This window comes from Hibiscus syriacus, unplaced genomic scaffold, assembly GCF_006381635.1.
Source record: "Hibiscus syriacus cultivar Baekdansim isolate YM2019G1 unplaced genomic scaffold, ASM638163v2 tig00008957_pilon, whole genome shotgun sequence".
NCBI classification, from domain to species: domain Eukaryota; kingdom Viridiplantae; phylum Streptophyta; class Magnoliopsida; order Malvales; family Malvaceae; genus Hibiscus; species Hibiscus syriacus.
This window is the reverse complement of record NW_024062178.1, coordinates 84169-110834: the sequence shown is the minus strand read 5'-3', so window position 1 is coordinate 110834 and position 26666 is coordinate 84169. Positions and strand designations below refer to the sequence as shown.

Genomic DNA, 26666 nt, shown 5'->3' with positions numbered 1-26666 from the left:
TTTTAAATAAATTATTTTTTAAATTTCCTGAATGTGACACATGTCACTTAAAACAGACTTTTTTAAAGGTCATTACAATCGAAATCGAAGAACTTAAAGTGGTAACATTTGTAACGTTAGGTGCTTGGATTTAATAAAAAATAGTTTAGGCATTTGAATGAGAAAAAAATGGATAGTTTAGACAATTTTTTTACATATTAAGCCTTAAAATATAAAAAATTTCCAAAATTAAGGATGGATTGAGGGGGACCATACCCCTAGAAATTTTAAATTCCCTTATATTTTAGGTTTTTTCTTTATATTTTTTATTTATCATCTAGTTTCGTACCCTTAAAATTTTATAACTTTGCATCACTTAAAATTTTTAACATAATTTCTTATATTCGTACCCTCTAACATGAATTTCTGCGTATGGATTGCCCAAAGGATGTATGTAGTTCACTAAAAAAATCTTTACTAAGGATAATATTTTTATTCAAAATCTTACTTTTATGTTTGTTTTGCTCTTATTTTCACTATATGAAAAAGAATATTATTAATAGTAAGATTCTTATGTTCAAATAGTGAGAATATTACTTCAACTAATTCTTTATATATTTATCGATTCTTATTATTTTAGATAAAATAGTCTTGAAATAATGACTTTTGTTCATATAAATTCTTTTTTCATAATTTTTAAATAAATAAATAGTTTAATAAAGTACGGTTATTTTAGTTTAGTTTAATATTTAAATAACAACACATATATAAATAATTCTTCAATATTCAATATATTTTTATTAATATCATATTTATGATGTCTTGAATTGTTTTTTAAATATAATATTTAAAATTTAGTTTATGGTATAAATTTGACACAAAACATTCGATCAAGATAATATAAACTTAATCCAAATTTATAATTTATTTTTTACATGAGCGGTTGACTTGCAAACTTACTATAATGAAATTACCCAAAGTTAAAATTTATTTAAATTCAATTCGATAATAAATATGTTAAAACTCAAAATTACGAAAGTGCCATACTCAAATTCTTTTAACTTTTGGTTTCTACAAAGTCAACAATTCCATGTCGACTGAGTGAAACACAGTTAATGAAATCTAAAATCCATCTCCCAAGATTTTATTTACATCTTTCAGAGCAGTTCTTGCCATCGTCAGAGCACCCTCATATGTATGATTTCCGCCGGTAAACCCGCTGCTGTGGACGAAAATACAGCCCGGAATTCCTGCCTCCTTCGAGAGTTCATTGTCTGTCAAACCTCGCCATCGAGCTGGGAGGGGCTTTCGGCTATCAAATCTATCAGGAGATACTGCTACTGCCTGTACTCGCCATCGTTTGCCCCTATCATCCTGCACAGACATTGCATATTCAGTCATAGAAGGGAAGATGGACTGTGTTTGAATATGTCTGACATGAGTATCGAATACAAGTTCTTCAAAGAAAATGAAGAGTCGGAGCAACATAGATCTAAATATATACCTCATAAAGAATATACTTAATAGGAGGCTCAACCTTCATCTCCTCCTCGAGCTCGAATATGTGAAGCTTCCACTGTTGGATGGAACACGAAATCATAGGCAGTTGTAAGTAAAGAGTGTATAAGCCGCATTCACTGATCCTACTGAAAATTGCACTACAGCTTTTATTATAAAAATTCAAACCAACCGAAGGATCAAAATGGTTCGAGTGTCGGAATCAGTATGAGTTTGATATGGGGCATGTTTATATACTTCTCCAAGATTTTCATCTATTTAGGGAGGCCTCGGTGGATCATATTCTTATTATAACTATATTCAGATATGCATCCGAAGTGGATGCTTCAAGAAAAATGAAGAGCATGAGCAACATAGGATTATATTTATATGAAAGCGACTCGTTAACTTGAGGTACCGTGTACTTGTGTAGGATTAGTGGAGGAAGAAAGGAAAATATTGGAAGCGTCTACTTACCGGGGCAAACCTTTTCAAAACCATAATTTCGCCGCTAGGGTCTACATCATATCTCTCTGCAATGCACTCCATCACAATTGACCTTGCTGGTAACCATGATTTTGCATGAAACCGGATACTCTGTAAATTGAAGAAGGTTGTTGAACTATTAAAATACGAAAACACAGTGAATTCCTTTATTCCTTCAGAAGAGGGGGAAAAAATTTTATCCGGGGCTCTAGCAGTGAAGACTATACTAATCATGTATATTTAGCCATGTTTTTAGTTTCAATTGAACCTTACCTCTAAGAACTCACTACCAGCTAGTGTCATTGCTCGCTGGAAAGCCTCATTCTCTTTCTCAGGCGATCGATCCGGATCCATCCAGTCTAAATTTAACCTTCCAACGCTAGAGGATAAGTCGGTATTGTTCACATATCTTGGAGGCTTATCGGTATCAAACTGGTTGATTCCATTGTCAATCGCGTCAATTGCCTGGTAGAAAAGTAAGAAAAGAGTATCACGCATGAACATCTAAATTTGTAAATACTGTGAAAAGAAGAGGAAGAATACAGCGAAACTAATCGTAACTCATCAGCTGAACAAAAAGAAGAAAGCTCAGAATTTATAGTCCGTAAAAGCTCTTCCGGACCAGTTTCGGGCAGTTGAAATAACTCCAAATGCTAGTTTTGTTTAACCATATGATCCTAATGTCCTGAAGAAAGCAGCCAGAATCCATGGAATTCAAACCCTTTAAAACTTAAGGATCAAAGACGAACTTACCTCCATGAAGTTTTTGTAAATGGCCAGAAACAATCTATGCACATTCGGGTGGTCTACACAGAGTCGAAGCTCTTTAGCTATTATCTCTTTGCCGAAATGCTAAATACAAGGGAAATACGACTGATAATTGAGAGAATGGCATAAACAACCGAAAAACATCATTGCTCGTATTAAACATACCAAAATTGGATGAGAATAAAATGAAAACATTACCAACAAGAAGAGAGCTATGAGAAGGGATCTTTAATTGCCTAATGGAAATGATGAATACCTTATAAACAAGCCCGGCACTGCTAAGCTTTGTATGGAATCCATGACCGAAAACCTCCTCAAATCCTTTCTGGTGATGATCGAACCGGTCGCGACCAGGATCGTATATGCCTCCAACATCAACCACAGCATCAAGCCCCTCCAATACCTGCACAACATAGATCAATCTTATAACAGAGGCAAGGATTAAAAACCAGACCGGACTGCCGGTTGAATTAGTTCAACTGGTTCAACCTCTCATTTGATTCTTTTTTAATGCATGCAAGCAGGCTAACTGAGAACAAAATAAACTACAAAAATCACATAACAAACCATCCGTTGTATCTTCTTCCTAACTGAATATACACTTCAAATTTTTGGAATTTATAGGTGAAATTTGCATCAAAACTAGCAAAGAAATAAAATTAAGTGTTGAAAAAGCATATAAATAACTGTATTTTAAGACCCAAAAGAAAACCCGGTATATAAATTGCATATCTTCTTACTTCGCCACAATTTTCCGGAAATCAAACAATGAAAAAATATAGATAAAGGGGGAAAAACTGACCTTGGGTTCTCTTGCACGGACGATCTCGGAGTTGTGGAACTTAGTAGTGAGACGAATGATGAAACAGGCAAGAGCCTCGTCGCAGTGAAAGCTGCCGCTGTGTGTGCCCACGCGCTTGGAAGGCACGTTGTTGGGTGAGCTAGTAGAATAAGCGGGGGGCGGAACTCTAATGAGATTGGAGGTAGGAATGACAGGGCTAGTGAGGGTTTTGGGCAGGTGGAAAAGCTTCTGGTTAAACCCTTCTCTTCTAATCGCCCGCATAATTTCCTGAGTTCCCAATTTTCACCACTAAGCCCTAAAGCCCTTACCTTTATAAACCCTAAGATAAATTTAATTTGATTCAATATAAGATTATCAGTAGTAATAAAAGATAACCAGAAAATATGATTATTGGGAATGTTGTATTTTATATTTGGTTGGTTTAACATGAATATAAGATTACCGTGTTTGGTTAAATGAATAAAAGATTATTGGAATGTATATTTGACCAAATTATCCTTATTATATATTTATTTTTTTAACAAATTAAAAAATATTTATATATTTCCTTTAAAAAATTAAATTCATAATATATATATATATATATATATATATATTTAAAAATTAAAAATATAAAAAGGTTTAATAAATGGGTAAAATTTTATTTTAACCCCTGAACTTCATATAAAATTTTAATTATAATTTTTTTTTTGTAAATCTAAAATAGTTTAAGGATAAATTTGTAATTTAACCTTCGTAAAATTTTTATTATGCAATGATAGAATAAAGATATTTTTGAAAGAAATTTTTTTTAAAGGCATTTTAGTCTAAAACGTCGGTAATCCAACAATACCTAAGAAAAAGAATGCAATGACATTCCCAGTAATAACACCAAAAAATCCACTATTGGTAACGTAAGATTACCTTCCCGGCCAACCAAACGGAGGAATGTGAATTTCATTCTCATGTGAATCTCACATTCTCCCAACCAAACACATCCTAAAAAATAACAGCATTTATAACTCAAACATATTTAAATGGCCAGACAAATGTCATTTTGGAGAGAAGAAAAAACATTTTTAGTTGTTTTTTTACCCCAGTTTTTACCTGCCGTTTTCGATGTTTAAACGACTTATTCAACCAATTGAATTACCGATTTTCGATTTTTTAAACATTTTACCGATCCAATTATAACAACCATGTCCAAATTTAAAATATAGATTTTGGTAATCCAAACATGTTCATGTATGATCATATTTGACACGAGTTTACAACAAAGATTCCATCAACAGCAAAATCACGAGGATATTACAGTCAAGGAAGCTGATTTATGGATCATTTTTCTAATGTTCACTTCCATCATCATCATCATCCCAATCTCCTTTCATCTGTTCATGATGTTCACCAGGATTCCTAGGGATTCCCCACTTCCGGACCTCATTTCTTGCTTGTTCTTCAGCATCAGGAAAATTCCCATGTTCTCTTTTTCTCATCTGAAATAGAAACATAGCTTCTATTATATATAAAACCCGATACTCGAACAAGATAAAAATATTCTCAAGGGTTTCAACTCTCAAGACCCTGATACCTCAGGCTCTTGATGTCCATCGAAATGTGAATCTTCCACTCTACTCCTTGATGAAAGAAGCTTAGCAGCCTCGTTAAATATTTGAAATCCTTGAATATTACCGTTTTTTAGACTAGCTTCTTGCTGCGACAACAAGCATGGCAGTCAAAATGCTATGCATTTATGCTCAAAAGTGGCACCTTAAGCTAGAACCAACCAACCAAAAACTAGAACACTGATGTTGCCGCGGCTCCATATTAGTTCAGGGGTCCATAAATCATTGATAATTAAAGAAACATCATCAGGCACGGCATTGATGTGTATATATGAGGTATCATGACACATTTACCGATATAACTAAGTCTATGTGATGATCTTGATAGATCTTTTACCTGGACATGAACAATGCAGAATATTATGCTAGCAATAGGAAGCCAGCTATTCTGGGGAAAGTGATAAACTTGACCTGTTAAGACAGGAAAAATGCATGTTTAAATCCACACACTGTCAACTTGCATTTTAACCCAAATTATCCCAGGTTCAAGAAAATCTAAATGCTAGTCCATTAAAGCAAGGAAAGCACGGTACCCAAAGTCTCAATCTTATGCAATTGCCTACAAATACAACATTAAGATTATTTCTCGTTTTTTGGTCAATCACAACTACATCATCGGGAGTTAGGAGTGTAACCAGGTGAGACAGAAATGGTGCAAAGGAAGAAATTACATTATAATTAAGAGAAGGTTGTATTTATGAATATCAGAGAAATGGGTTCTTAATGGAGAAAAGTAAGTCCCGAAATAAACACATTAGGTTTATCAAATTAGGCTACGAAACTTACCACAGTGAAGTTCCAATACTTTATGGCCATATTTGAATCTAAAAACTTCAACAGATAGAATAAACAATGCAAAGCTTATTCAACTTGCAGTCAATTAGCCTATATGATATTTGCTTGCGGAATTTGTTGTAACTACAAGGTTGACATCTTTCACTTAATTAATCCTGCATTTTTATGAATCATTAAGATTCCTGAGTGCAGATTTCGTGTTTCATGCCATGTCGGATGAGCAAGATATGCAGAAGATAGAGGGGGTTGCCTCTTTGTTCCCTTTTACCTATGCCATGATGCCAATGGGAGCTTATCTCCAGTTGAATTTCCTTTCCGAGTAAAGAAGCTTAACAAGCTAATCGATTGCTGGCATTCTAGTTCATTATCTTATAAAGACAGCGAAAAGATTGAGGAAACATAATCACCATAAGATCCGAAACATCACTAAGACTAAACTTTACCCAAAAAATTGTTACCAAAACAACCGTACATAATCACCTGGATGCGTGCCCGAAAAAGGGACACCATCCCAGGATAAGGGAATAAGAAACAATCCTACCATCTCTCTCACTTGTATGGAGAAGAGGGAAGATTGCCAATCCCAAATCCAAACTTAAAACACTTGAGCTAACACTGGCCAGCTCAATATTTTCGCAATCACACCCCCGAAATTGTTCCTGTACGAGATGGTAAGTCAGTAACACCTCTTAAATTTGTCCAAATGAAACTATGAAGACAATGAAGTTTGCATTACATCAGATATTCATGGCAACGGGATAACTTAATTGGCAGTCGGATAAAATCGATACCTGAGGTAAGGAGCCAAGTACACAATTTACACGGCGTATCTACGCTTCCCCGTATCAAGCCAAGCAAAAACCCAGCTCTGTCAAATCAAAAACCAAGAAAAAAGTGAAAATTAAAATTAAAATACTTTGAAATTTAACAAGGAAGCTCCACAGTTCCCGTAGCTCCTTTTTTTTCAAAATAAAATGAAAAATTTTCAGTTTCTCACCAGCCAATTGAAGTAAGGGATAAAGCTGATAATCCCCATAACCGCAATCCTCGTATCCCCTGCTCCGATAGCCGAACCACCACCATCTTCATCCCTAGTATCGACGACGGGAAGAAGCAGAGAACTCAGCATACACGCGCCGATTGCGGCAGAGAGGGGTGCGTCAGGCGAAAACTTCGCCCTGCATATTCCTCTCTTAATCTTCACCTATAACAATCCACACCCAGCAACAAAAACATATAAAAAACATCAAAAGAAAAGAGAAATCAAGTAAAAAACTGTCACCTTTTTCTGGGTTTTTGAAAGGAGATGAAAGGGTTTAAGCTTTGAAATTGAAGAGGGCGTGAGAGGAGGCTTGAAAGAAAATGAAGAACATGAAGAGGGTTGGGTGAGGTAGAGGCTGATCATGGTTTGGTGGTTGCTACCGGTGACATGAAGTGGTGGAGTGAGGGTGGGACCTCACTATATTTGATAGCGGGAATGGAATGGAACAAAAAAAAAAGGTTAAAAGAAGAATTTTCGAGGGTGAGTGACAAATCATGGGAAATGGAAATTGACAACGACAGAGATCAAGGCCTGCGTGTTCCTTGTTGTTTACTTGTTTTCTACTTGGGGTGAGTTCATCCAATGTGTTCCCTAATTGCTTGTTGCTTACTTGAGACATTAACATTTGACTTCACCAAAAATGTTGACCAACTCTAAATATCTATCATTTCCATGACAAAAGTAATTGGTCGTTTTTCTTTTACTGTTTTGATCTTATTTGAAAACTAAAGGTGTTTATTCCATTTTTATCCGACTCTTTTCTATATAAAATTTACTTTGAATTTATTTTTTCTTTAAAAAAAATAGATAAACTGAAACCTATCAAATTTATTTTGATATAATTCATTAAATTTATTTATTATTATTTATTATCATTTATCTCCATAATCATGATATATATTACATTAATTGTCGTTATTTATCTCTATAATAATAAGATTTGATATTTATTCACTTCATTCTTTAAGTAATATGGTTGGAATTCAATTCTATCTTAAAAATAGAATACATTTTATGACCGATGGTTTACCTCTTCAAACCTGTTGTGTTAATATTGTTCAATCATTAGGGTGTTATTTTATTTTTTTTGGCTGTGGGAGATAAAACATTTGGAGGCGGTGATAGTTGATATTTGTGGTTGTTTATCACCACTTGACAGGTAGTGAAACTCATAACATGCCGAGTACAAAGAAGGCTGACCTGATGATTTCAGTCATTGCTTCTGGACTAATATGCGATTAAGGACTGTAGATTTTCACTGCTCCAAAATCCTATCCTTGGCTAGAATAAATCCTCCCCATGAAATTCTTGCCTTCTTCGAGATGCTAACTCGAGATAAAATATTCAAGAGACAAGATTAAGTCAGTTCGAATGCCGTTCTGAAGATACGATACTCACATGATCGATGACTAGATATTAAGATATATTTACTCAAAGTACTTCAAAGAGAAAAACTAAACTGCAGTTTATTGAAGATGGAATAGAAATAAAAATTAGCTGACCCTAATCCCATATGTAATGAGCCACAGGAATAATTTGACATAAAAGTTTGCTCAACCTTACATAATTCCAAAAACTTTTATGATAAATAGGACCAAGATTGAAAGACAGATGTAAACAATCTCGACAAAATGTAAACTCACTGTAATAATTAGCATGTAACGATACCTGCAAGAACATCAGTTTTACCTCGAGCATAAATTGTGTAAACTAAACGGATGGCATCAAGCCATCCGTCCAGGGATTCCCAAGAATCAGAAATCTGAAGAGGAGCAGATCAGCAGATAATACTCACTGAAGCTCGATTTCTGTATGTGCTGTCGAGTTTTTTTTATAGTACGAAAGATATTGTTCCTTTAATAAGATTAAAAACTTCTTAGTTATGAAGATATAAAACATGACACTTACCAGGAAAACTGGGCCATGGATGGTATCAATGCAGAGGCCTGCACCTGGTGGTAGAGTCAGATCAGCACATGCTGATACAGAGACAATATCTGGATTCTGGAATATCAACTCTGATACTTGTTTTCTCTTCAGTTGCTTCATCTGCAATTCTGCCAGAGAGGCTTCGGGAAACTTTTTTCTCCTCAATTTTGACGATCTACTCAATCGGAAAATAGAAGATAACGATGTGGAGGAAGGAAATGTAAGTCACAAGGATAAACCATCATAGACCTGTCACATAAACCAACCTTGAGTAGCGGGTTTACATTATTTGCCTTACATGGATAACATCCTGGAATTTATGATAGTGACTAACAACAAATATATTTTTGCTCATGCTATATGATTCATTCCAACATCTCCAGACTCCAAGGAACTTGTAATAACATAAGTTCGGATATTAAATAGTGAATTTTGCTTGAAGAAATCAATCCCCATTCTAGGGCAAAAAAAGGAAATTTAAACTTGATATTTATTTACCATGGACAATGAAAAAACCAATCAGTTTTTTTACCTGTTGAAGTGCTTCATGATCCAAAAAGAACTCTGTTCTCCTCCAATCACAATGAGTTGCAGTTGTGTTTCCTACTGGTGGTGCAGTCAGATACCCATCTTTAAGATAGGGCAATGGTAGCTGTCAAAGATTTTCATTTTTCTGTCAGACTTATAATAGAAAATAATTTTCCCAGCTATTTCATTCTAGTGTGAATGGAGTGATCTCTTCACCAGGTGACTTCCCAGTTTAAAAATGAAACCAAAAATTGAGAAAAACCATATTCCATTGCACACAGGCGCTCAAAAACAAGAGGAAGAAAGAACGGGAAAGCAGCTACTTGCCATTACATTTTTTTAATAAATCATGCTCCTTATAAGTTGAGCACAATATCACTTGCCATTACATTTCTTTGTGAATATAGTTCAAAGACTAAAAACTGATCATTGAACAAACAAGCTTCAAAGCACTGATGTATACCTGTACATTTTAAAAACATCAACTAAGAACGTATCCACAAAAACAGCAAGTCAAATTGCATAACTCTGAATCTTTGAAACAAGGAGGAAAAAAAGTATATCATTAACTTTCTTGTAAATTTATGCTGCAAAGTTCATTGGCCAATAATTATGCTACCTATATAGCCAATAAGCCTATTCAGTAAACCTCTGGTCCACCAATACATGGATGTCTTACCAATTAATTCGGTTTCAATGCTTGAGAAGCTGTTATATAGATAGCAGATTGGCTATACAGTTCATTTGAGGAAACCTCTTTTGGATTTGTTGAGCCTCCAGTTCCTATGGTATCCTCAGCTAGTCCATACTGCAATTAAAAATATAGATATTTCAAGTTATGACATGTGCTTCGCTTGAATGAAATATTGAGATGATGAAGCCAATATTTAATCTTATTAATTGACAAAGAAAAGAATCATAGGTCAATTAGGATCATACCATCCAGCGCAAGAAACAGAAAATCCAAAAAACTTTACAAAACAGTTCCAAGGTTGTATATAGCTCGATGGAAATTGAATTGCAACTGTATTGCAGCGCGAAACTGCAATAAAAGTAGAGGGTATTGTAAGAATAGAATGTGCAACTTTACTTTTCTGCTTGTTCCTATAGACATCTTAACACCTTTATTTCTCCAAATGACTTTCGTACCTTACTAATAGCAGCCCTCGCAATTTTTTGCTTCTCTCTTGCGGGAACAATAATAGTGCTAAGTTCCTAAAGAATAGTTACAAGAAAGAATGAAAATCAAAACATTATAGAACTCCCCTCCATAGAAGTAGGCTCAGAATTTAATTTGTGCGAAATGGAGATAAGTATATTATAAATATCAACATCACTAAAACATGGTTTACCTGAAGAGCAAGTCCCCAATTGTTTAGCGCCTGAAATAGATTTAAGAGTCCTAAATATTACTCACAGAAAAATGACAGATGGTGTCATTCTAACTAACAATTACTTCAAATATACCTGAGGGCTGTTCCAGTTGAGTTTGACAGCTTTTTCATAGTTTTTTGTTGCCTGCAAAACCATAACAATAAGATTATGCTTTATAAACCACAACATCAAGGTTTTTATTCACTACAACGAAGGCATTTATTAGAGAAGGCCAAGGATTTCTACACAGTACTACCACAAGGATAACGAGTCTGTACTAAATTTTAGAATTCACATATACCAAAAATCCACAGTCAAGAACCAATTTCCATAGTTCTTTGCTCTCATTCAAATGGATTATAAAAAAGCATGCAATACTAGTAATTGAAACAATATTTATAAAAAAGCATGCAATCCACGGAAGGAATTTATAATTATAGACTCCTTTTGTGGTGTGTATAGATATGCACTTGTACAGCTATAGACTCATTTCTGTAGTGTATTCAGTATCTCATCTGGCTTGTGCATTTTCGGCGTGCAACACGTCTTTTGTAATTGAAACAATATTTAAAAAAGTAAAAAAACTCATAGATTTGTTGTGATGTAACAGGTCAATCATGGACACAGACAAACATACATCATGAAATGTAGGGCAAAGACGAGTTGCCTCGGCATACTTGTTACAGGCCTCCTCAAGCAATATATCTTTAGAAGGTGAAGTAGAATCTGGACTAACATTATCTGCACCTTCCTGACAGTCGAATAAGAACAGTGTAGATATAATACAATCTGATGCTGCATTTTACAACCATTACAATATGCTTAAGTTGACAATGTAACGAAGGCTCTTGTTCTATCCAAATATTAATGGAAGAGATGGTACAAACAATGTTAATCAAAATGAATGAGTATAAAAAACCTGAAGAACCAATGCCCAATTGTAGAGAGCATCATAATCTTCTGGGTTTCTCTCTAGAGCTCTGGCATACCTGCAAAATATGACTGGATATCACTACCGTGGAATAGCGGGACTCTGGAACAGCAAGATATCAAATTCAATACAACAGTGTAAAAAAAAAGACTGTACCTCCTGGCAGCATATACAAGAACCCTTTGACGAGACCTTCCCTCCTCATTGGCACCGGTGACACTATTGATCAACTCAATCACAGCATTGTTTTGGTAGGACTGTTGGGCACTTTCTTGACTGAAAAATACAAGTCACAATGTAGAAAAACGATATCATTTACGAGCACAAACAAGGATGGATAAAAGTTCCTTTTTTATATATATATTTTAGATATTTCCTTAAAATTTTATAAGTTCGTTTTCCTTAAAATTTTAGATGCTTACTCCTAACAGAAAATCTTTCTTCCGTTTCTGAGCACAAACACAATCACCGTTGAAAAATAATACAATCATAATTCGAATATAGAATTAAGAATGTCTAAAATATAAAGAATACAAAGTATTCACGCTTAAAAATATAAATAAGTATAAATTCAGATACAAGAATTGCCGTGTATACTTAATTGAATGTAGTGGCTTGCCAATAGATATTCAAAAACTAAAATTCTTCACCTTCTCTATTATCGGGATTTAAAATAAAGAAAGACCGTAATTATTGTGATCAGTTGAAATTCTAATAATCTTACATATGTAAATTAAGGAGACGAATTTTAAAGAAATAGTGTCAAATCCAATTATAAACTAGAGAATAACTTTTTTGATCAATTGAAAAGTACCTATTACGAGAGGCTACATCATCGTCTGCGTCGTCGCTTGTGAAACCACTTAGCCGTCTGATCTTGGAAGTCCGGTTGCCTTCTTTAAGCACCTCCGGACGAGCAATGTTGGAGGTAGATTCTGGTTTTCCTGCCTCATTCATTCTGGTTGAGCTCGGTTTTCCTTTCAATGGCTTCGGATGCGTACCTGTTTTCAGTTCCAGTTTGAATTCGGATTCGGATTCCTGAATCCTCTCTGACATTGCGTTGAACGACCGATCTGCGTGCAATGCCAATACCGAATGGAAGTGGATCAATGGAGAGTGAATACAAAAATTACATTAGTCTGAGACGTAAAATGGAGCCGTCTCTAAACAAATAATTTATCTAACTTTCAATTACTCTAATTATAAGTTGTACGATCCGATTCATGATTCAGAATATTAGAATAGTCAAATTATTTTGATCAGAGTATTCTCCAAAATTGATTGCACACTACGAGGGAGTAAAATAAAATCTGCTACATTGGATGATGTCCCGACCAAAACACGATTTCAGGGCTCGATTATAATGGAGATGAAGTATAAATATGTAGAGAAATCAGTCTAAACGAACGTAAACAAAACTACGACGATGACGTTTATCATTTATTAAAGAGAATTTAAAAATATATACAAAATCACATGAATTTTTTTAAAATGAAAAATAACCAAGTTATATACCCTATCAAAATAGGCAAATTGCATTGTGCCCTTACACTTATTAGGGTTGTCAAAGTAGGCAACCAAGTTTACCACACATTCAGTTTGGTCTTTCACATTTTCTATTTATGCACAAAGTTCTGAATTTATTCAATTTAATCTCTTGGACTTTTGATTTCATTTCAATTGAGTTCTTCAAATTTGGATTTTAACAATTAAGTCCCTGAATGCTTAAAATTAACCCTCCAACCACTTGTTTAGTTTTAGAAAAACTTTTAACCCCAAATAAGAATAAGGGTGGACGATATAGAGAGAGAAAGAAGTATGTGGCAGCCAAGAGCAAGCATCAAATCACGTTTTTGGCTGAGAAAGGGGTGCGATTGGGTGAAATAGTGAGGGTTTCAGACAGGTAACAGACGTTGGATGAGTAATGGGAAAGGGAATTGCTCAAGGTTTTTGGGTTTCTAAACAATAATGGTTAAATGGTGAGCATACGATGTTTGATCCAAGCATTTGAGACCGAAAAGGGTAGTTGTTAGGATGGTATAACCTATGTTAAGTGCAGAGATACTTAAAAGATTTTATGTTTGAGCATACTTATACATTTTTAAAATAGTGAATTTATAAAATTTTAAAAAAAATAAACATATTATCAATATTAGAAAATTTAAATTTTCAGAAAGGTGATTGCTTACTAACCAGAAACTGACTTAGGCAAGGGCGGATGGGACAGTTGTCCCCTAAAATTTTAAATTTCTATACATTTTCTTTATATTTTTTTTGGTTGAAAATCTATTTTCACCTCCTTAAAATCTTATAAGCTTATATTCCCTTAAAATTTTATAAATTCACCACTCCTAACATAAAAATTTGCATTCATCTATACCACCAACCTCTTTTGAATCCATAGGGCTAGGGCCTTACAGCCCGGAACAGTAGGAAAATATATACGTGTATAAAAAGGGGGAAACTTGTTGAAAAGCCTTAGGAGTTTGCAAGGGTTCATAGTTTTGTTCCTCAACTTTTGAGTTATAGTTTTTACCCCAAAATTCCTATTTTCTTACAAGTAGCTCCAGATTTTAGATTTCATCCAAATTTTTAGTTTTTTATATATATTTTTATTCGTGCACAAATTGTGACATTCCTTTGTTGATTCAATCAAAGAAAAAGAATGTCATGAAACTTAATTTTCTCTTCAGTGGCATCTTTCTGTCTCATGCTAAATGCACTAAAATTCTTTTTAATGGTACGAGGTGATTACAACTTATAAGATAGTATTTATTTATAATTCTTTTAGTCATTTAACAATGCACATACATTTAGTAGACGCAATTGTTCGAACCCTGTATAAAATTATTTGAAGCAAAGAAAGACACAATATTTTATGTTGGGGGATAAACTTATATAAAAATTTGGGATGAAAATGAATTATCAATAAAAATATAAAAAATACTTAAACTATATAAGAATTTGAAATTTTCAAAAACGATCAACCAACCAATTTTCCCTCATTCATCCCTACTATGACGTGTTTATAAGACACTCGATACATTTAAATCGACAAATTCAATCAAAAATTTAATAAATAGTAAAGACACTCGATATAATCTAGTCAACTAATAATGCTACTAGCACGAATCAACTTACGTCAGTGGTTAAAGGAATCTTTTATTTCTAGAGGTCATGGGTTCGAGTACTAACGACTGCATGGGTAATTGAGCATTCATGGTCAAATGATTGATAATATCTAGAGTAAATATTACTAGCAAAATGGTTAACATGTTTGGAAAAGATGAAAAACGAAAATATTCATGAATCTGTAAATAAAAAAAATAAAAAGAAAATAATAAAAAGGCATCGGTCCCATATTTTTATAAAATAATACAACTTGCTTGAAGGTTTTACCTACTTTAATTACGCGTGAATGTATTGCATTTGCATGCATCTGATTTTCTCTGATAAAAATATATAATATCGTACAAAACGTGCAAAATACAATTTAGGGTTTTAAAAAGAAACTCCGTGTTTCAAAAAAGGAAAATAAATTTTGTTATTTTATGTTTCTGCATATTTTTCACGACAATAGTGCCTGGCCGCGCCATATAAAATTGTAGCAATATTTTCCACTTATATAATATAAAAATAAGAGAGATTCTTAAGTCTCCTTAAAGTTTTAGTTTAATAATATTTTAGGTAAAGTATATAAATGTCCCTGAAATTTTAGGAGGCTTGCATTTTGGTCACCTAACTTTTAAAACTTGTAATATAGTCACTGAACTTTTAGTTCGTTTTCAATAAAGTCTCTGATGTTATCTCCTGTTAGTTTTATCTGACGTGGTTGTTAACTCCGTTAAACCTTATTCTTTAACTCTCTTCTAAAACCACCATCTTTTTTACAATAATCGGAGAAGATAATCAAATAACATGTTATCTTTTCGAAAGATGGTCGAAAGACATAACATCTTTCGATCTCTATACATATAGAAGATATCATGTCGTCTTATTATATTTTTAAAAGACGTCATATCATACAATCATCTTTTACAACGTATTATAAAAAATTCCCCGATAAAAAAAAAACCCCGATTAACGATATTTCGAGATTTTTCTTTTTCAGTTCACTAGTTGACCATAAATGCTTTCCTTTTCCGACAAAATCTGTAACCCCGCTATTTTAGCCCAGTTATTTGCCTATATATACATTCCAACACTTGTATTTCTTCATCACTTCTTTCTTAACAAGTTTAATTAGTCCTTCAAATTTTGCTATTGTCATTTGAGTCCTTAGTTAATTTTTCTTAGCACTCCTAAATATGGCAGGAATCCAAATCGACGACTTTTTCCCCGGGAAGAAGAGAACCGCAGGGGATGATGTTTTCTTGGCCGAGAAATCTATGTTTCAAACACTGGTGGGGGCGGCGGCGGCATCACCAACAAGGGATTACGACCCTGCCGCCGCATTAGCCGGCGTGCGCCGTGAATTTGGTGAGCATGGTGGCGTTAACATGTCCATTGAACCTTCCGCCACCTTCACCGTCATGGAACCTGAGACTATGCGCCGCATGTTCGATGGTGAACTCGGCCCTGATCATGATTTCTTCATTTATAGTCGTCATTTCAACCCCACGGTCTTAAATCTCAGTCGTCAGTTGGCGGCCCTAGAGGGAACTGAAGCTGCCTATTGCACCGCTAGTGGTAAGTAATTATATTATATCTAAAATATTTATTAAAACCGTCCACTTCGACGTTAACATTTTGATTTCGTGCCTGACAGGTATGGCTGCTATATCATCAGTGTTGTTGCAACTCTGCAGCGGCGGCGGGCACGTGGTGGCTTCGGCGACTCTATACGGTGGAACACATGCACTTTTAACCCATTTCTTACCCAGAACCTGTAACATCACGACCACTTTCGTCGACATAACTGATCACGAAGCTGTCAAAAACGCTATCGTCCAAGGACGGACACAAGTGTTGTTCTTCGAGTCGATGTCGAACCCAACACTCACCGTAGCCGACATTCCGGAGCTAAGCAAGCTAGCACACGACAAAGGAATAATGGTGGTCGTAGACAACACATTCTCCCCCATGGTTCTTTCCCCTGCTCGGCTTGGTGCTGATGTGATTGTCCATAGCATCTCCAAGTTCATCAGCGGCGGGGCCGATGTCATCGCAGGTGCTGTTTGTGGTCCTGCAAGCCTGGTGAACTCCATGATGGACCTTCATCAAGGTGCTTTGATGCTTCTAGGCCCGACCATGAACGCCAAGGTCGCCTTTGAACTCTCCGAAAGGATTCCTCATTTAGGCCTGAGGATGAAGGAGCACTGCCGCAGAGCCATGGAATACGCTACCCGAATGAAGGAACTTGGTCTCCGGGTTGTCTACCCTGGCCTTGAGGACCACCCTCAACACCTGCTATTGAATTCCATGGCCAACAAGGGCTACGGGTTCGGCGGTCTTCTTTGTCTCGACATGGAATCCGAAGAAAACGCTAACAGGCTGATGCACCACTTGCAGAACAGCTCTCAATTCGGGCTCATTGCGGTTAGCTTGGGTTACTATGAGACTCTCATGTCTTGCTCTGGTAGCAGTACCAGCAGTGAATTGAATGCTAAAGAAAAGGCCCTTGCCGGAATATCGCCGGGGCTGGTGAGGATGTCGATCGGATATACAGGGACCTTGGAGCAAAAGTGGAGCCAATTCGAAAAGGCCATCTCTAGGATGACGGATTCTTCCACCTTATTCAACAAAAACCAATAAATAGCTTATCCTGCTGCTTCATGGTATGACTTTTATTTCCTTGCACCCTCCCTTTTGAATAAAACTGTCGGCCCTCGACCAATAGTGTGTTGGTGTTACCTTAGTTTTAAGATTATGTAATGTAACGTTGCTTTACTAAGTTCTTATCAATAAAACTGGTGCTTTTCCTTTGTTATTGAAACCACTACTTAAATTTACACTTCATATATATATATATGGTTAAAAATCAATCTTATCATATTAGATCGGATTAAAATTCATCTATTTCGGATTAAATTAATATTCCTAGTCTCATGTGGCTTCGGGTTATTTGTGTAAATCCATTCCTTTATGAAGAAAATATTTAAAAGCAAGGCCCAATAATACAAAATGCGAAAACCGTCCTTGTTAAAATACCTCATAAGCATAGCCCAAATATAAAAGCTATTCTACCATCAAACCCTAATAATATTGAAATCAGCCCAATTAAACCCACGAATCAACATTACTAATGGATCAACATTGCATTTAGAATTTTATAATAATAAAAACAATTATGTAGGTATTTGTAAAAGAATATTTAGTATGTCAGATGTCTTTGCTTTTAAATTATTTTTTAATATTGAAAAAATATTTTATCTTATTATTCATTTATAAAATATAAAATTGGGTACGGATGAAATAATTTTATTTTTTTTATGGTAATTTAGTAAAATTAAGCGAATAGATAAAAAAATATTCATCTAATATTGTCGCGACCGCCTTTCGGTTGGACCTCGGAATTGAGCTTCGACTTGAATGAATTTGGGTTAGAGTCGCCACCGACCACTTGAAAATAAATTTAGGTGGGTCGGACACCATCTTACCTGATATGCGTTGTACCAGAAACGTGTCGGGTTCGAGATTCAGTTACGGTCAAGAAAGGATTAGCACCCTTGAACCGCCCTTTCAGTACCAATTAATTTTCCGGTTGTCTTTAATTGCGAAAATTGAAATTGAAATTTAAAAACCCGATTCAAATTATTTACTTTCGGTTGAAATTACTACCGAAGAAAAAATAAACAAAATGGTAAATGACAAAATGAAATATTAAATGTTAAACAAAAAGGAAAAAATGAATAATAAATAATAAAATAAATAAATAAATAATAAATATATAATAATAAATAATGTATTATCATTTCTTAATTCATATTTATTATGACAAATGAACATGAAAAACACCAACATGTGAAATAAACACAACAAATATAGAACTCGTCCATTTCAAAACAGTCAGCGTTGGTATTTTATAAAGCATAAAAAAACAACAATTGTAAAATTCCGCAAACAAACACGTTCCAAAACAACAAAAGCAATTAAAAAAACCTTTCGAACTAAAAATAGAAATTAAAGTCCGTGTATTCAGCTCAGCTACAAATCCTTAGCGCTTCTTCTTGCTTGCTTTTGCACCACTGGTGTAACCCCGGACTTGGATTTAAATGTCTTGGGATCGTGTGAAGCAACAACACACTAGGTATTTTGTGTTTCAGACTCTGGAATGTGGTCCCACGTTTTTCTCTGTGTGTTTTCCTCTTGATGCTTGAGTCTATTTATAGTCTAAAGAAACCTATTTGTAGCTTAAATTTAAAGTCCTACTTGGACTCAAATGCTTCAGTTTTAGTGTTTCAATAGGACTCAAATAAGTTGGTTTTAGTGTTTCAATAAGACTCAAATACGTTAATTTATTTTCTGAATCTTACTAAATCATGGTTGTTGCGTGTAGGGCATGTAATAATAATAATAATAATAATAATAATAATAATAATAAATAAATATAATAAAATATTTTTGTAGACCCGGACAAAAACAGGTGTCTACAGCTGCCCCTCTTTGCATATTTTTGTGTTAACAAGAATAGGGCAAAGATGAAAAAGACAACCAGTTTTTGTCCGGTTCTCTTTGATTTGAGACTTGATAGTGTTTGTTGTGACACTAAGTCGATCCATTGGGCACGATATCAAGTCGATCCATTGGGCACGATATCATTCTTCTTGAAGTTGAAATCGTGGATAAATCGAAAAGTGACTCTTTGTTGCCAATCTTGGTCGACCTTGATCTTCTTCTCGATTTAAAGACCTGGGTGTAAAAATTGACCGAAAAGTAGTTCCTTGCTAATGCAATGCGGTTGATACGCCCTCGAGCTGAATGGAATCAAACTCGAAGGTCTTTAGCAGATAGCCTTGAGCTATGCTGCAAATGATGGTGCCTTTGAGCTGAGTGGAGTCGAACTCTGAGCTCCTTGTTGACAGATAACCCTTCTAACCCTGAGTTATGCTGTAAATGATGTGCCTTGGAGCTGAGCGTAGTCGAACTCGAAGGTCTTTGTTGGCAGATAACCCTTCTAGCCTTGAGTTATATTGTAAATGATGTGTCTTGAAGCTGAGCGTAGTTGAACTCGAAGGTTTGATGTTTCAAGAGAAACATTTTCAAAGGTTTTTTTCTTCAAGAGAAACAATTTCGAGGGTTTTTTTGTGTTTCAAGAGAAACTGTCTCAAGAAAAACTTAGTTCTAAAAGAAACTGCCTCAAGGGAAACGAAATTTGTTTCAAGGAAAAGATATTCAAAGATTTTGTTTCAAGGGAAATTGTCTCAAGAGAGGCAATATTTGTTTCAAGGGAAACTGTCTCAAGAGAGACAATATTTTGTTTCAAGGGAAAATGTCTCAAGAGAGACAAAACTTGGAAATTATCTCAAGAGAGACAATGGTGAGCACGATTCCCTTCGTCGTGAAGTTGAAACCGTGGATGGCCCATTCGTTGTGAAGTTGAGCCTTGGAATTTGATATCCTTCGTCGTGAAGTTGAAATCCAGTATGTTGTTTCGAGGCCAATATCCTTCGCTGTGAAGTTGAAATTGATTTCGAAACTAGAAAGTTTGTTGAAAGACACTCATTCTCTGAGTTGGATATCATCCGTCGTGAAGTTGAAATCCAATCTAGAGAGGATGATGCTTGTTTGTACGATTCCCTTCGTCGTGAAGTTGAAACCATGGGTAGCCCATTCGCCGTGAAGTTGAGCCTGGAATTGGATATCATCCGTCGTGAAGTTGAAATCCAAGTAAGTTGTATTGTTCCGAGTCCAATATCCTCCGTTGTGAAGTTGAAATTGGCTCTGGAACTGGGAAATTATTTGTTGACAACCAGCCGTCCCTTCGCTGTGAAGTTGAACTTGTGTTGTCTCGAGTCCAATATCCTTCGCTGTGAAATTGAAATTGGCTCTGAAACTGGGAAGCCCCCTTCGTTGTAAAGTTGAGGCTCAATGTAACACCCCCAACCCGTATCCGACCCGGATACGAGTCCGAAGTGTCACATTGACTTTTCAAACATTTATTCGTATAAAATAGTGAGTAATTTAAAAACTTTGATAACAGTTAACTCATTCAAAACGTTTACAAAATATATCAGAGTTCATACAATTTATATCTTTAGACTACATGCCAACTACACTCTATAACCAGTACATATATTTTCTGATCTGATATTTGGTAAGGAGAACTGACCTGTCTTGCTCCACATTACTCTTTACTCTTCTCGAAACCTACGTGTGAAACAATCACACGCTAAGTCGAAGACTTAGTGAGGCATAAAAACTTATAATGCACTTTATAACATATATCAATACATGCATGTTCTGTTCTATCATGTTATACCAAATTACATGCTTTCTTCGTATCATATAAAATCATACCAGATTAATTACAGTAAATACATACATACACATAACTCATCATTAACAGTTTATCATGTAATCACATACTTTTATGCTTAACCTTTTCAATTAAACACTATACACACACAACATCATATCATTTCTATAACATTTATCATACCACTAACATATATTTGTTCATATCTCTGAATTAACCCATGTACATATGTGAGAACTATAGATATGTGAGTTTATGGAGGTTGTGCACTAATGCTGTCACCACATCTCATATAAATACACCGAAGTGCCACATAGAATTGCACCGTAGTGCCGCATAGAATTGCACCATAGTGCCATATAATAATGTCCATAAGGACCACATATCATTCCTTAAGAATCATATACATATACTAGGGATCAAGTATGCGTCTCACCAGACTTCACACATGTTCCAAAGAATACATATATGTCCCAAAAGACCACAATGTCCCGAAGGACCACATATCATTCCTTAAGAATCATATACATATGCTAGGGATCAAGTATGTGTCTCACCAGACTTCACACATGTTCCAAAGAATACATATATGTCCCGAAGGACCACAATGTCCCGAAGGACCACATATCATTCCTTAAGAATCATATACATATGCTAGGGATCAAGTATGTATCTCACCAGACTTCACACATGTTCCAAAGAATACATATATGTCCCGATGACCACATAGACCCTCGACTCTTGGCATGCCAACTATACCCCTAGCTCTCATGACACATAACATGGGCATTGTCATTTAACAGTTCACATTACTTGTCATTTCTCTTCTGTCACATACCATATGTATGTGTAATCATGTATTCCATATCATATCACATGTTCATATAAGCTCATAGCTTCTTTCACATATACATGTAATCACTTAGTCTATTTTCATGTAATTCTTTTCACTTCTCATATGATTTTATATTCATATCTCACATATTTCATATAGTCACTTGGCTTATTTCATTTCACATTGGGCATGTCTCATAGCATATATCACACATGCATATAATCATGTAACATATATAATAACCTATATCCATTTCATGTCTCCATGCACATACCAAAATCATAAATCAAATGACATTGTATTATTACATACTTTGTTCCATAGTCATATATTTACATATCTTATACTTACCTAGTTTACTCTATTTCACACATAGTCACATAATCACGTAATATACTTACGCATAGATCATTTTCATACCTAAATCATATAACACCCAATTCTTCCTCATAAAGTTATATATTATATTTATATAATATCATATTATCCTATAAGTAAATACTTATCTTATGGTTTGGTATCATCATTTATACTCAATTCCCTTCACTAATATATTATTCTCATATTACTCTCTAGTCTAATCTTATTTAACTCATCACCTTTCTCATGTAGTCATATAAATCTATTATATAAATTATTATAATTGATCACTTATACTATTAACATGTATGGCCACTTATCATATAACCTATTTCATATCCCCATGCAATCATATAGACCATTCATATTAATTCCTATACTTATCACAATACATGTATTCACACAATCATTTAACACATATTGTAATATATATCACATATACCCAAATCAAACATATGCCTATGATCATAAATTAATGCATTATAATATAGGAAATAGACTCGTCGCAAGTCTTATTTCCATTAAACATCATAAACTAACTTGTATGCACTCACCTGGCCTCACTAGTCCATTCCAATCTCTTATCTTCCCTTTTTATCGATCTTACTTGTCAATGATTCCGGAACTCGTTTAGGCTCTGAATCTACATAATAATTCATTGATACTTATCAGTATAATAATTAGTATATTCTAAACTATCATTTCTTAGGCTAAAAGAAAAGCCATTTTCATCTTTTAATGGAGGCATGCATCGATGCACTCCTGATGCATCGATGCACTGAGGGCATTCGATGTTCATTTTATTAGAAATGCATCGATGCACTCCTTATGCATCGATGCACTGACGACATTCGATGTTTTTATTTAAATTAATGCATCGATGCACTTCATATGCATCGATGCACCTTCAACAAATTTCTGGGATTTATCATTGATGCATCGGTGCATAATGAATGTGCATCGATGCACATTGCCCAGAAATGTCATTTAAGCACGAAAATATCTTCTTACTCTACTTGACACTTTATATTTCCCCTCTTTTAATATCCCTAACTTACATACTCTTACTTAAACTAATTATTATCCATTAAATACTTCTAAAACTTAGAAATCTAATTCTCCATGTAGAATTTAAGAATCTAACCCAAATTCCAACATGTTCTAATTTGAATTCTAACACCTCATACTTCTTAGTTAGCTTTGTGACAAGTCAAATCCCACTTTCAATTCTTATTATGAACTCTACTTCAAGATTTCACTTTTCTACTTCCTTTCTTTAATTCTTCCTATACTCCTCATCTTATGGTTTTAAGATAATCTAAGCTTTCCTTAAGCTTAGTTATTATCTAAGGATCAATAAGCAACCTTAAATTCATCAAGAATTTGATTCACAAGAAAACCCACCTTTAGCTTGGCTTCACGGGGAGAAGAAAGAGAAATGTCTAGAACTCTCATTTTTCTCCCAAATGCCATCCACGTGGGTTATAAGATAACCCCAAATAATATTAAATTCATTTACTTGATAAAAGACTAGTTTGCCCTCTTAACTTTTCCTTATATGCTAAATTATCCTTCTCCAAATATTTTAATCCAGTTCATGAACTTTCAATTTATCTAATTTGGTCACTGAAATTAAAATCTCATAATTTGATCACTAACCCGGTACGAGGGATGTTACACTCAAAATGGCACGATATCCTCCGTCGTAGAGTTGAAATCGTGGATGTGTGGGTACGATATCCTCCGTCGTGGAGTTGAAATCGTGGATGGCCCCTTCGTCGTGAAGTTGAGCCTCGACATGAATTTCCTTCGTCGTGGAGTTGACATCCAAGCATTGTATGTTGCGGGTGGACACGATTCCCTTCGCCGTAAAGTTGAAACCGTGGATGACCCCTTTATTATGAAGTTTGACTTCGAGCTAGATATCCTTCGTCGTGAAGTTGAAATATACTCTCGAGCAAATTGTGTCGTTTTGAGTCCAATATCCTTCGCTGTGAAGTTGAAATTGACTTTGAATGAAATTAGAAAGTTATTTGTCGACAGACAGTTGCCCCTTCGCTGTGAAGTTGAGCAACTACCATCAATTTCTGAATGTGCTTTGAATCGAGTATCTTTCGTCTTGAAGTTGAAACTTGACTCTAAAGCTGCAAAAATTATGTATGTGAAAAAAAATAATGCTCTAAAATGCATGCATAATGAATTAATCTTGGACGGAGTCTTGTGCTTTGTCTGCCGATCTTGATCCTTGGAATTGATCATGTCCCATTTTCTTTTAAAGATATTGACGATGTCACAAGTTCTATCTGGTCTCTTGAACTGATTGTTTTCAAGAGCATTGTTTGTTCATTCTTTAATGGAGGCAAAATGAGCCTCAACAGCTTCCAAGACTTTTCACATTTGAGACAGTCTTGTTTGAAAATGTTTTTTCTCCTTTCTCTTATTTTAGAAGGGAAAAAAAGATGTAAAAAATTTGTAAAACGTTACCCCTTAATCCAGGCTCGCAATCGAATCAAATCATAAACATGAGTTCAAAGAATATCAAAAGAACCAATAGCTCTTTATCGCTCTCAGAGTTATAGCTCTTTGACAAATGTCCAAAATTGATGAGTTGGTTTCATGTTGGCTTCCTATTTTCTAAGGTTTTGGCCATCAAAATGTTGTTTCTTTCTCATTCCTTTTGAATATAGCAACATGCCCCTATTTCTTGGTTTAACATTTTAATCAGATGCGGACAAAATGACGCAATTAGCATAATCAATTACTATACCTTCTATTTCAGTTCTCTGAAATCTTCCATTTGTTCAAGTTTTGTAAGCTCCTCTAACAAAGGTAGTGCAGAAATATCGGTCTAAAAATGAAACTCTTGAGTGCTCGTGTGAAATTGACTATAACATGTGTTTCTTAACTCCCTTAGTCCATCATTACCAAAAATATATCGCTTAGATAAATTTGATTTAATTTGCCGTTATATGGCTAGCAGAATCCATAAAGTCGGGGCGTTTAACCAATTGCTTTAGAGGGACAACTTAACATTATAATCACTTTTATCAAGTTAACTGAAGGGTTCATCTCATCACAATGTCTTCGGCCGAACAATAACAGTGGAGCAAACACCGAATTGCCAAGTGTTCGAGCAATGTCATGTTTTGAATGTAATCTATTCATAAGGTCAGGGCTTTCAAGTTTCCTCTATAACCAATTGCCTTAGTGGAATAGCTCAACTTTACGGATTTAATTTCTTAAGATTGTTAAGAAGAACCTGTTATAGTCTAGGTGTTTTTTAAAATCAAGGAATCTCATATTTAGAGTTCAATTTCCAAACAGCTGGCCTAAACTAGATTTGATTACTCGAATATTCCATCTGTGAAGATCATTATCGTCACTGAATGTCTTAAATAAAAAGCATAGTAATATCATATGCAAAAGGATGCCTCATGTTGTCTGCATCATATGAAAGGAAAAGATTACATTGGTTAATTGCAATAGCAGGGTATGGTGTTTAAGTGTATATTATGGGTAAGGTAAAAAGTATTTGTTTTAAATCATATTACTTTGTCAGAGATCTGTAACTTTAAACCATTTATAGAGTTTCTTAATTCAGTTGATATTCAAAGAATTGCAAGTTTACAAATGTGATTCATTGCTCGTCATCATTAAAGTAACATAAATTTATAAAAACTTGAGAAAAAAATGAAAAGACAAACTTAAACAGAATGCCTCAAATGATGAAATCGTCTTCCTCACTTGGATGCCCCCGTGTTGTCGAAGTCGATCCAATTCTTGTTATGTATTTTCTGTACGATTCTCTGGAATGTGTAGCAGTTTTCGATAGTGCACCCTGGGACACCGCTATGATATTCGCAATGAGCGTTCTCATTATAGTACCTGGGTACGGGGGCTTCATGGATTTCTCTGGATATGGTGACACCACATGTGCGTCAAACAACTGTTGGTAAAGCTCTGTATATGTCATAGGATCGAAATGTTCTTATTTTTTATGAGACATGTGAATGTAATAAAAAGAAAGAAATATAATGCGAAAATATGCAAGAATGCATGATGCATGCAACGTTCGAGGCATTGATCCAAAAAAGTGTATGTTATTAGAAATAATCCTTATTGGGGACAAAAGTGTTTTATCTTTTAAGAGACAAAAATATCTTGACAGTTTCTGATATGTTGACTAGTCTTCTGCCTTCGTCTTTTACCGGTTGAATAACCTGTCGAACCGCTCTGGTTTCTCTGGATGAACCATGCAAATGTTGAGTTACTTTTTGTACTGGTCCAAGAAGTCTCGAATGACTGCATCTGTGTCATTTAT

General features: G+C 34.9%; 3 protein-coding genes and 1 pseudogene across 3 annotated transcripts; 1 reads left to right on the top strand and 3 right to left on the bottom strand.

Moving 5' to 3' along the window:
• Window positions 1-1076: 1076 nt before the first annotated feature.
• Window positions 1077-3798, bottom strand: LOC120202597 (MYG1 protein-like). Its single transcript, XM_039203003.1, has 7 exons — window positions 3533-3798; window positions 2987-3133; window positions 2716-2814; window positions 2236-2427; window positions 1954-2073; window positions 1484-1555; window positions 1077-1353 (listed from the first exon to the last, which is right to left on the bottom strand). Exons 1-7 carry the CDS (start codon window positions 3791-3793, stop codon window positions 1102-1104), a joined length of 1143 nt encoding a protein of 380 aa, XP_039058934.1. The 5' UTR covers window positions 3794-3798; the 3' UTR covers window positions 1077-1101.
• Window positions 3799-6700: 2902 nt separating this feature from the next.
• LOC120202590 lies at window positions 6701-7449 on the bottom strand. The gene is made up of 3 exons (XM_039202995.1): window positions 7211-7449; window positions 6926-7132; window positions 6701-6796 (listed from the first exon to the last, which is right to left on the bottom strand). The coding sequence occupies exons 1-3, from the start codon at window positions 7331-7333 to the stop codon at window positions 6746-6748; spliced, it is 381 nt and encodes a 126-aa protein (XP_039058926.1). The 5' UTR covers window positions 7334-7449; the 3' UTR covers window positions 6701-6745.
• Window positions 7450-8494: 1045 nt separating this feature from the next.
• LOC120202556 lies at window positions 8495-12788 on the bottom strand (annotated as a pseudogene).
• Window positions 12789-15944: 3156 nt separating this feature from the next.
• Window positions 15945-17486, top strand: LOC120202555 (methionine gamma-lyase-like). The gene is made up of 2 exons (XM_039202973.1): window positions 15945-16421; window positions 16501-17486. The coding sequence occupies exons 1-2, from the start codon at window positions 16040-16042 to the stop codon at window positions 17484-17486; spliced, it is 1368 nt and encodes a 455-aa protein (XP_039058904.1). The 5' UTR covers window positions 15945-16039.
• The last annotated feature ends 9180 nt before the right edge of the window (window positions 17487-26666 follow it).

What these genes read in the sequence shown, in the direction of transcription:
- LOC120202597 (XM_039203003.1), bottom strand. Translation starts at nt 3,793, where the DNA reads ATGCGGGCGATTAGAAGAGAAGGGTTTAACCAGAAGCTTTTCCACCTG. An exon ending in GTGCCGGGCTTGTTTATAAG is followed by an intron (nt 2,815 to 2,986) that starts GTATTCATCATT and finishes CCTTGTATTTAG; the next exon opens with CATTTCGGCAAAGAGATAAT. An exon ending in CTGGTAGTGAGTTCTTAGAG is followed by an intron (nt 2,074 to 2,235) that starts GTAAGGTTCAAT and finishes TTCAATTTACAG; the next exon opens with AGTATCCGGTTTCATGCAAA.
- LOC120202555 (XM_039202973.1), top strand. Translation starts at nt 16,040, where the DNA reads ATGGCAGGAATCCAAATCGACGACTTTTTCCCCGGGAAGAAGAGAACC. An exon ending in TGCCTATTGCACCGCTAGTG is followed by an intron (nt 16,422 to 16,500) that starts GTAAGTAATTAT and finishes CGTGCCTGACAG; the next exon opens with GTATGGCTGCTATATCATCA.
- LOC120202590 (XM_039202995.1), bottom strand. Translation starts at nt 7,333, where the DNA reads ATGATCAGCCTCTACCTCACCCAACCCTCTTCATGTTCTTCATTTTCT. An exon ending in TTTCAAAAACCCAGAAAAAG is followed by an intron (nt 7,133 to 7,210) that starts GTGACAGTTTTT and finishes GGATTGTTATAG; the next exon opens with GTGAAGATTAAGAGAGGAAT. An exon ending in TCCCTTACTTCAATTGGCTG is followed by an intron (nt 6,797 to 6,925) that starts GTGAGAAACTGA and finishes TTGATTTGACAG; the next exon opens with AGCTGGGTTTTTGCTTGGCT.